The sequence below is a fragment of the Diachasma alloeum genome, unplaced genomic scaffold (genome assembly GCF_001412515.2).
Source record: "Diachasma alloeum isolate Michigan unplaced genomic scaffold, Dall2.0 Dall_scaffold_00557, whole genome shotgun sequence".
In the NCBI taxonomy this organism is placed as follows: Eukaryota; Metazoa; Arthropoda; class Insecta; order Hymenoptera; family Braconidae; genus Diachasma; species Diachasma alloeum.
The window spans coordinates 564179-574994 of record NW_021680689.1 but is presented as its reverse complement, the minus strand read 5'-3'; the positions used below and the strand labels follow the sequence as shown (position 1 = coordinate 574994).

Below are 10816 nucleotides of genomic sequence, written 5' to 3'. Positions count from 1 at the left end.
TCGATTCCTGAGGAAATTTGGGTTCCGTATAGGCAGATGGACGGCTCAATTTTTTTACTAATTAATTGTGTAATCCTTAAACACTGAAAAATGCATTACATTCATCTATTAACGAATTACAAGTATTTTACAATCGTCATTTGTTTATGAATAATATTTTCCGGCTGACAACCTATTGCTCTAGTTCGATTCAATTTGTAATTTCGCTTGAGATGAGAATAATCCCGCCATCTCTCAACAGACCCCTGCACTAGAAAATTCGGTTGGTATGCCGTTTTCAAAAGACATCGGCAATATCGAGCCCCTTTTAACCACCTCATCAGAATCTGCCCCTCCGCGAATGTGACCACAAATTTCCGTGCCCATCTGTTCCACCGCCTTCCATACTGTCACCATTTTCCCTAGAACGTGCCTCAAACGGAATGTGTCCATCTAAGATTGTACAAACGGCCCCACCCCCTTCATTTATCGCGATTGATGAACAAGAGTTGGTAAAAAAATCTAGTAGTGAAATGGTAAAACAGGATGATATCCTTTTCCCCGAATATCTCGGAACCTAAGGGAGATAGCGAAAAAATAATGGGACCATTTTTTGTAGAAAATTTCATGCGCTATAAAAAAGTTCATTATCAATTTTTCTCTAACTCCCGTATTTGTCCAGATATTCACAAAAAACCAATACCATCAACACTCTGTTTTGCCATTTCACCACTGAACTCATTCATAATCTCGTGACAGCGCCATTTACTGATGCACGTCATTCTTGAGAACCTTAAATCCCAGAAATTCTCGTAACCTACATTTACTCGTGCCATTGGTCAGCCGAGAATCTCACCATCTGACGAGATTATTCAATTTTTCAACTGACCTATCACCAAAATGATGGCTAATTGCATGAGAAAAATTGGCCAAGAGGCCTCACGACGTAACGTGAGTAAAAATTCCTTCAATTTACCGCGAAAACAATCACTTCAATTAACTAACAATGTGTCGATCGTCATTATGTCTCTATGGGTGACCTTCGACAAGGCACTATTTTCTAATTATATTTGTGACATTCAAAAACTCAAAAATTGTTTTTCTCCATTTATTTTTCATGGGTACTGTCGAATGCATTTGTCCCTTGTACTTGGCTACGACTAGTACGCTACATGGAAAGAGGTAAATATGCCTCGATGTAGTGAAACATTTATTTTTCTATTTTTTCAAGTTATTCTTCAGTTTGTCAAATTTTTTATTTGAGTGGGAATACATAGTACTGTCAAATTAATTCAATTATAAATTACTATTATTTATACTTCCAGATAATTATTAATACCAATTTATAATTTATTAATTTATAAAACTAGTAATTAAATAATAACTGTCAAAAGTTATTTTTTCTATGATTTGACTCCTTCCTAAAATGATTGCATAATGAAAAAAAATTCTTTTAAATTAATTTGCTAATAATGGAGTTATCCGGAAAATTAGTAGTTTCACGGGAGAATTTCAGAAGATACTGTCGCATAAAAAAATATCTTTTGATATTTTTCTCTAAAACCCTTCATTATCCACTGAATTCATTAAAACAAAAAATTACTGCATTTACAGATGCTAAATTAACGTATTAAATTTAAATTTAATAGGAACTTAGGGCATTAGTGCTCACAATTATTTTTACACTGCAATAAATTGACTCCCAGTCCATTAAAAAAATTAGTTATTGGGGATTTAAGAAGAAAATAATTGCATTTCCCACTCGAAAATCAAGAGTTTCAATTATTTATCCATGCAAATCACATCACATTGCTTAGACAACAACTGCATTGTACCGTTGGCACCCATTGAGATGTAGAATACATCGCAATAGTTAATAATTCTTTGAAAAATCGTCATTAAGGTGTTCTCGGCGTTCTCGAGTGGCAAAAATGGATATGCAACAGAGGCCTCTTTCGAGACAAAGCCCTACAGACTTCATAAATTGGACTCTGGCCCATCGACTCAAGTATCTTGCACTAGGGAAGAGGCCCTCGACCTCTACAAGAAACTACACACCATCAGACGAATGGAGACTGCTGCTGGCAATCTTTACAAGGAGAAGATCATCCGAGGATTCTGTCATCTTTATTCCGGACAGGTAAATTAATTCGCAAACATAGCACTTTGTCAAAAGAATTCTATTGATTTTCTGACGGAGTTCGATTAAAATTCTATTAAACATTTTTGAATAGCCATTTTATAAATATAAAAACACTCTGTTGAATGTTTTTCTATAAGAATGGGTCCACCGAAGGTTCAACTTTTTTCTACGATTTTATTATGAAAATAAAATAAAAATAAAGCGAAAAATGTTGAAAAATTTATGCCCAAGGGTTTTATAAATAGAAAAATTCAACAGAAAAATCAAACTCTGTTGTCTCTCTCCTTCAATAGAATTCCCAGGAAAGTTTTAGGGCTTCAGATTAAATTTTTCCACGTGTCTGCAAAACAATTTAATTACTATTTCATGTAATTATCCTGTAGGAAGCTTGTGCAGTGGGAATGTCAGCAGCCCTGAAGCCCCAGGACTCTGTAATCACCGCCTACAGAGCCCACGGCTGGACATATCTCATGGGAATTCCCCCTGTCGGAGTTTTAGCTGAATTGACTGGCCGACAGAGTGGAAATGCCAGGGGAAAAGGTGGCTCTATGCACATGTACGCCAAGAATTTCTACGGAGGAAATGGAATCGTTGGTGCACAGGTTCGTCTGGGATTAATCATCGAAATCAACAACAATTCGTTTCATTGACGATCAAAATGAATTCATTTTTGTCTGTCGAGTGAATAAATTGATGAGATGAATTCACTAATTCACCAATTATTAATTCAGTAGCGAAGTGGTCAAACGGTTCAAGTCGATTTAATCTTTAGCTGAGTTTTCCAGAAATATTTCCGAATTAGAAGGAGATAGAGAAATTTTCATTATAACCTTTTTTGTAGAGGGAATTGAGTGCCACTAAAAAGGTTCTGAGAAAAATTTTGCCATCTTCCTTAGATTTCGAGATATTCATTGAAAAAAATATTTTTGATTTTTGATTTTTGATTTTCATAGCTAAAATTGACTTAAACCATTTGACCACTTCGCTACTGAATTAGCTACACTCATGATTACTAATTAATCAATTGGTTTAGGTGCCCCTGGGTGCTGGCATAGGCTTTGCCCACAAGTACAAGAAAGACGGTGGAGTTTGTCTAGCCCTTTATGGCGATGGAGCTGCCAATCAGGGACAGATTTTCGAGGTCTACAACATGAGTAAATTGTGGGATGTACCGGCTATCTTTGTGTGTGAAAATAATGGGTATGGAATGGGCACCAGTGCTGACAGGGCTGCAGCAAGCACAGAGTACTATACTCGTGGAGATTACGTTCCCGGAATTTGGGTAAAAATCAATTAAAAATGATTAATTGATCATTTAAATAATAAAATTCATCATTCAAATGATTTTAATTATTTTGTTCGTCTTTAGGTCGATGGTATGGATGTCCTAGCCGTCAGGGAAGCCACCAGATTTGCTCTGGCTTACTGCAGAGCTGGCAAAGGCCCTCTCGTCATGGAAACTGTCACCTACAGATACAGTGGACACAGTATGTCTGATCCTGGCACTAGTTACAGAACTAGGGAAGAAATTCAGGAGGTTCGACAGACTCGTGATCCACTCACTAGTTTCAAGGAAAAAATTCTCAACGCCAATCTCGTCACTGCCGATGAATTAAAGGTAATTAATCCAATAAAATTACTCAAGAAGAAATTCTGGAAATTTTTGTCAATGACTTCTTGAAGAATAACTCAAGATCTATGGGGGATACCAAAATTTTAGTAGAAACCTTTTTTCTGCAGAATTTAATTCTCTACAAAAACTTTCTTCTCACATTTCTCTCTAAAACTACTAGTTATCGAGATAATCGACCTTTTCAACACGAAAAAATTACGAAATCTTGAAAATAATGATATTGTTCAATTAAATTGATGATAAATTCCTTGATTTATTAATGTTCAGACGATGGAAGCAGAAATAAGGAAAGAGATCGATGAAGGAGTGAAATACGCAAAGGCTGACAAAGAAATAGACAACCACGAGCTGACAACCGATGTCTACGTCAACTGTCTAGAGCCAGAAATTCGTAACGTAACGCCATTTGCGCCCCTAAAGCACAGCCGGCTGGGACCAGCAGTGAACGCTTCGTAAAAGAATTCAATTAAAATCACTAGTTAATTTCTTTTGATAAAAAGAGACAAGAACATTGCTTTAAAAAAGTCAAGAACGAACGACACAAGTTGATCATTGAATTATTGATGATTATTGGTGCACGAGGTAATTGTTCAATTGCAAGATCGGTATATCTCGCTGACAATTCCAACTAGATTAATTACGAACGAGGAGTCAGTGATAATGATTATTCGATCGATTGCTTGTGATTATGCCACTGTAGACTGTAAATACGTAAATAATTTTGTTGTGAAAGTGATGAAAAAACGTTTCTAGTCTAATTATGGGATTATCTCAGTGAGGAGTGGGTTTAGGTCAAAATGTCAGTCGACATTTTTTGTAGGAAATTCAATTCTCCACAAAAATGTTTTCATTACATTTTCCTCTAAAATCTCTCATTACCGAGATAATTCCGAAATTAGAAAAAATTTAACGACTAAATTGTCACTTTATCACTGAATTGTCAAGTGGATGAGCATCGTACGTGAATAATAATCTCCGAATCGATGATACAATTGTATGATGTCTTGTACCTGATCGCAATATCATATTCTCGTTCGACGAGATCATATTTAAATTATTAAAGTGATTCTGTGGGGATCTGTCAAGTTTAACATTTCGAATTAATTCATTTTCATAATATCATTCCCCAAGTTGTGGATTCGAACGGTTGATGAACGTTCATGACACAAAATTACAGGGGAGGAAAAAGGTAAATACAGAATTCAGGACTGTCGATGCCAATTGAAACGTCTGAGTGACTCAATGCTGATTGTTACATAAATTTGATCAGCAATTCGTAGGTCAAAGCCTGGAAAATCGATTGGTCGTCCCACCTTTGTTAATTCAACAGAGGACACCACGTTGCTGTATTATTTTTAGGTTTTTTTTTCATCAATGTGGAGAATTCAGAGGAGAATGTGGAATGAAACTTGTAAATTCTACAATTTCGTCCAAAACAAATGGATGCAGATAAAAATGTATACTTTTTTTTAGAGAATTTAATTTCCGGCGAAAAAGTCCTTCGACATTCTTTCAAAATTCATCCTGAGGTATTTAAATGATGGGACCTGAACACGTAAGAGCCTATTTCAAAGAACATGAGAGATGCTTCAAAACGATTCCAGGTTTTTTAGAATCGACACAGCGGATCCAGCGTTATGTCCACTAAAAAAGATGCAAAAAAAATTTGGTCTGACGTTCATTCAACCACGAAACAACAGCCACTGAATGGAACAAAAAATTTTATTATTTCAATATATTATTGAAAGACAGTATGAATCAAGGGCAATGCCCGCGACGGAATTCGAACCCATAACCTTCAGATTACCACTCTGATACTTTAACTAATGTAGCTAATGAGTGAATACTCTCCTTCCCCATGTACCCCGAGAAAAAAAACAACGCCGTGGCTATTCGCACTACTACACGCAGCGTGTGATAATTTGCCTAAATCCCTTCCCTGCAAAAATATTCTCGATTTTCCCCAAATTTCCATCATCCCAATTTCAAAAATCTCAAAATGAACTATTTTATTCTCCGACCAACTAGTGCTCCTTCGTTATGTCACTTGATGACAATTCCCAGCGATAAAAAATACATGCAGAAACGTCAGGCAATGAGAGAATGCCACAAAGGGGAACAATTCCTCAACGATTTTTCTTTCATTCCGAAAATTCACGTGTTCTCCGTCGTGCAATTCACCTCGAGGGCATGGGATGGAAATTAATGACAGCCCCGTATGTTTAAACCGACCCAAAAGATACAGAACCAGAAAGACTGCAGAAAAAATTAATTAATGATGAGATTGGAAATGAGAGGAGAAAAGTTAAAGTATTTTTCATCAATTTTTTGGAGAGATACGCGAAGTTCACTCCCTTTGTTCCAACAGAGGACCCGTTGCAAAATTGTTTTCAAGTTTTCTTCCCTTCTCATATATTCATGAAACGCCCAAGATGATCTTGAAACAAAAAAATGTTGATCTCGCCGCCAACCAATATTTATTGAGCAATATTTAAATAAAATTTTTTGAGAAAATCTTGGAACTGCCCTCATTTGCTTCCACAGAGGAAACCACTAAAAATATTATTTTGTCCGTATCATACGGATAAAACTAATTGTTGCATGACAGTCTACAATAAATCGATGGTTCTGAAGAAATAATTATAATTGTAATTTTAATTAGGGAGTATATATTCAAGAAATGCCAAATTATTCCTTAAAAAAGTCGAAAGACTGCTATCCTTATTAAAAATCTTTATCAAAAAAGGCATGAGTGATGTCTCGACTCGAAAATGAAAACCTAGCACAGGAATGACGATCACTCCTGNATCAAAAAAGGCATGAGTGATGTCTCGACTCGAAAATGAAAACCTAGCACAGGAATGACGATCACTCCTGAATCAGTAGCGAAGTGGTAAAACGGTACAAGTCAATTTTGACTATTGACCAGTTTTCAATGAATATCGCGAAATCTAAGGGAAATAGCAAAATGTTTGTTATAACCTTTTTTGTGGAGCCGATTGAGAGCTACAACAAATGTAATTATAAAAATTTCGCTATCTCCCTTAGATTCGGAAATATTACTCAAAAACGCAACTGGGAGATGAGTCGACTTAAACCGCTTTACCATTTTGCAACTGAATTGGTTCCTCCGAGGGATCCCTTCCCCATGCAGAATCATCGGATGTAACAAGAGTCTAGGTGATGCTCGGATCGAGAAGTTACTGGGGGAATTGGAGGACAATCGGAGGATTGCGTGCGGACTAATGAGACCCTGCGCATGTTCCTACGTTAACGAAATTGAGTTGAATGTGTCGCAGGTGGGTTCACCTTCTTCATTAGTATCACTTTTGTCTCAACTCGCGGTCGAGACACATTGAGGGACAAAATGGTCAGTGATTGCTCGAGGGATATCTCTATCTTTACGATCGGTGAGTTGATGTTAAATTTTTTCATTCTATTTTATTCGCAATTTTTTTTTTCATTTTCTTTCTGTGAGGAATTATTTCGAATTTAAGGAAGGAAATGCCAGACATTTATTTTATTTCTTCACGAATTTCCTCGATCAATTCGTGATTTGAAAATTATTTAGTGAATTTATTTCGCGAATATCTTGTGAACGAAAGGGTTCACAGCATTTTTTAACGGCCAATTTTTATAGAAAATTTCGAGATCTATGAAAAAGATCTTATGATATTTGTTCATAAACCTCGTCGTTTTCGATATATTTGACATTTTCGTAATCACTCCCGAATTTCGTTAAAAACATTTGAAATAAGGTGTCGGTATTATTTAAGGAATATCTCGGAAACCAGTAGGTTTATCGGAAAATACCATAAGACCTTCTTTGTAGCTCGTGAAATTTCCCAAAAAAATGTCTCATAAGATTTTTTTCTAGCTCTACTCTTTCCTGCGATAATTCCAAAATTAGAAAAATAAAATATTTCTAACGAACGTGCGAACTTTTGCAACTTGTTTCAATCAAAAAATTCGCAATAAATAATTTCAGACGTGTCATCAAATATAATTCTGTCAATTCCACAAAAAACTTTTCAGATCGCAATCCCAATCACTTCGATCGAAATATCCCGCGCAGTAAGCGATGCACAACACGTGTCCCAACGTAAATTTTCCATTTCCACGGGGTATAATCCTTTTATAAAAAGATCGAGTATTCCTAAGACCTTGATGAAGATCATAGTGAATTTGCGGGAATAATCGGAGCAATTGTTATTCAATTAGAGTGCAGTCTACGCAATTTTCAGAACAATAACTCAAAAATTATGTAAAAGAAAATGGAAAAGAACGTTCACTGGCATGAGATGACTTCCGCATTCAATTAATTCCCTATTTTTTCCCATTCTCTGATACAAATATCTGAATTGATCAGCAGAAGAGAAATCGAAATCAAAGGACCAGAAGACAGATTACGAGACCGCCATAAGACTATGTGGATACGGAAAATTTCATTATGGTTTCGTTCTTCTTTGTGGAATGATGTTCCTGAGTGTTGCATTGCAGAATGGAGTCAATGCTTACATACTTCCCTCAGCCGAATGCGATTTGAATTTATCTTCTGAACAGAAGGGATTCCTCAACGTCGCCTTCCTCATTGGTAAAATTATTTGAAATTTCTTAAAATTGAAAGATCTATGCCGGAGAAAAACATTAGTGAAGAATGTGAGAAGACGGGTCGAATTTGTCGATGGAATTCTCATAGAAATAGAAAGCACTAGATTCTTCTGTTGAATTCTTCCATGAGATTTCCCAACATTCAATTTACCGTTTTATCGCTTCTATTGTTGTTTATAGTAGTGACTAAAAAGCCATTAGAAATGTCAATATTGAAACGAAGAATTCGAGACGGGGCATCATTTTCCGTACTTTATCTACCCTAATTTTCGACTGTTTGGGAAATGCCTTTGCCGCTCTGAGAAAATAATCAAGATAAGATTCCAATGATAAATGGAAAACGCCTTGATGGGATTATGATTTCTGTAAATCCCTGCATACAAAACCTGATACTGGCAAATAGCCGATGTTGTCTGTAGCCAGGTCAACCCGAACTAGTGTCCAAGCGACACATTTCGTAGGAAATTAAGGATGTTTAGCCATTTTCAGCAAATCTTATTTTTTCATTTTCAAGGAAAATTCTATAATTTTTTTTTAGCTGATAGCAGAACATAGAAACTTCTTTGATGTTAAAAAAAAATTAATCGCAATAGTCTCGCCAGAAATAAATGAACAAATTTTTGTTGTGCACGGACTCTTATGGGATTTATGTTGAAATTTATAAAATAAAAATAAAAATAAAAATAAAATAATATAGAATGAAAAAAAATAAATAAAAAAAAAGAAAATAAAAATAGAAGGTAATGTGCAAAACTATACTGAATCCAATGGCCAGAGAAAAATTGGGAAAAATTTGAAAAACCCAAGCAAAAAGAGGAAATATTTGAATGATTCTATCCCATATAAGCGCGCGGTTGGTACATTTTATCCACTCCATTTCCAAATAATAAATATCGGTTGGTGGATTGAAATTTCTATCAAGATAAAGGGAATAACTTCATCTCTCAGTTGAAAAAAAAATCAATTTTTATTTGAAAACTTGCGATTTTGAATAAACATCCTTAAATCCTCCACAAAATATCTTCAATCATCATCATGAACTCGAAAATTACCTACACTACAATCATCTCAGAGGGCATCAACTCAAATAATTTCCTCTTTTCGCTAATTATGAAAAAAAAAAATAGAGAATTCAATTCTTCTCAATTGCATCTCAAGGTGGAGTTCTGAGCTCTGTTTTCTGGGGAGTCTCAGCGGATGCGTACGGCCGCAAGAAAATTCTCGTGTGGACTCTATTAATCGACAGCATCGTGACATTTATATCCAGTTTTTCCCAAACGTTTCACGTTCTCGTTGCCTTCAGAGCCATCAACGGTTTCACGTGAGTAACGGTTTTTATCATATCCGTTGATTAAGACAATTGTTTGATTGCCACCTTTTTTCATGAGAAGGATCGGCGCACCGGGCTCGTTAATTTACACTTATCTGGGGGAATTTCACTCATCAAAACACCGGGTCAAGAGTATTTGCTACGTTGGATTCTTCTGGACGCTCGCATGGTTGATTCTTCCAGGTAAATTGATCTCAGAATTTAATTTCATCGACTTCTCCCTTATTCTGTCCTAATTACCCCTCTAATGAGTGGTTTTACAGCGAAATGTTGTTCGGCTTTTTTGTAGAGAATTTAATTTCCTACAGAAAAGTTTCTATCACATTTTGTCCTGAGCCGACTCATTCTCGAGATAATCAAGCAATTACGTTTAAACCCAATTAATTTCTGGGGGAAATAGGTCTAGCATGGATCATAATTCCCTTGAAGGTGAACCTCCAATTCAACGGGATTATCTACAAATCCTGGCAGCTCTTCCTCGCGCTGATGGGCCTCCCAACCCTCGTGATGGGTCTGATGCTCATCGGATACCCCGAGAGCCCGAAATTCCTTCTGGCGAGAGGGCAAAATCGAGAAGCCCTAGAAATCGTGAGGGAAATTTTCGCGATTAACACTGGAAAGAATAAATCGGAGTATCCTGTGAGTGAATCCCTTCATTGCCTCGTTCCCCTGATCCTCGATCATTGTTCGATAACTCAATTCCTAGGTGATAGAACTCTGGGCATCACCGGAGGAGGCCGTAGAGAAAGACATCCGTTACGATGACGAATTGAGCACTGACTCACCCTCGACTCTACTCGTCATCATGAGACTGTTGAAGAATGCGTGGAGGCAAGTCAAGGCACTATCGTCACCTCCACTGTCTACCTATGCCATTCTCTGCTGGACAATTTACTTTACAAATATGTGTGGGTAAGAGAAGAATTAAAAAAACTGAATCTTTGGGAAAAGAATTTAGAATCAAGAGGCTTCTGGAGAGAAAAAAAAAGCGAAAATGGAGGAAAAACTTTGCATGAAGATTTTTGCCAGTTAAGAAAAAATCGTCAATGCAATCCTATTATTGTGTAAATTAACAATTCCAATTTCAACTGAAAACCAGAGTTGATGACCAGAGTTTGTA

At 36.4% G+C, this 10816-nt stretch overlaps 2 protein-coding genes across 3 annotated transcripts in view; both read left to right on the top strand.

Moving 5' to 3' along the window:
• The first annotated feature begins 745 nt into the window (after positions 1-745).
• Positions 746-4846, top strand: LOC107043212 (pyruvate dehydrogenase E1 component subunit alpha type II, mitochondrial). 2 transcript variants are annotated; one of them, XM_015264579.2, is made up of 7 exons: positions 746-930; positions 1144-1161; positions 1883-2119; positions 2506-2724; positions 3156-3404; positions 3492-3740; positions 4023-4846. In XM_015264579.2, exons 1-7 carry the CDS (start codon positions 880-882, stop codon positions 4209-4211), a joined length of 1212 nt encoding a protein of 403 aa, XP_015120065.1. In that variant the 5' UTR covers positions 746-879; the 3' UTR covers positions 4212-4846. The 2 variants fall into 2 exon arrangements, with proteins under 2 accessions (XP_015120065.1, XP_015120067.1); XM_015264581.2 differs by lacking the exon at positions 1144-1161 and having other exon boundaries at positions 751-930.
• A 2189-nt stretch (positions 4847-7035) lies between these two features.
• The window catches only part of LOC107043240 (synaptic vesicle glycoprotein 2B), a 7637-nt gene continuing 3856 nt past the window's right edge, over positions 7036-10816 (top strand). Inside the window, exons 1-6 of the mRNA XM_015264630.1 lie at positions 7036-7165; positions 8128-8349; positions 9525-9687; positions 9758-9879; positions 10097-10335; positions 10403-10608. Coding sequence (XP_015120116.1) covers positions 7123-7165; positions 8128-8349; positions 9525-9687; positions 9758-9879; positions 10097-10335; positions 10403-10608 — 995 coding nt within the window. The 5' untranslated portion in view covers positions 7036-7122. The remainder of the gene's footprint in view (positions 7166-8127; positions 8350-9524; positions 9688-9757; positions 9880-10096; positions 10336-10402; positions 10609-10816) is intronic.

Coding starts and splice junctions, on each gene's coding strand:
- LOC107043212 (XM_015264579.2), top strand. CDS start 880: ATGATGGCTAATTGCATGAGAAAAATTGGCCAAGAGGCCTCACGACGT. Junction 2,120..2,505: donor GTCATCTTTATTCCGGACAG/GTAAATTAATTC, acceptor ATTATCCTGTAG/GAAGCTTGTGCAGTGGGAAT. Junction 3,741..4,022: donor TCACTGCCGATGAATTAAAG/GTAATTAATCCA, acceptor ATTAATGTTCAG/ACGATGGAAGCAGAAATAAG.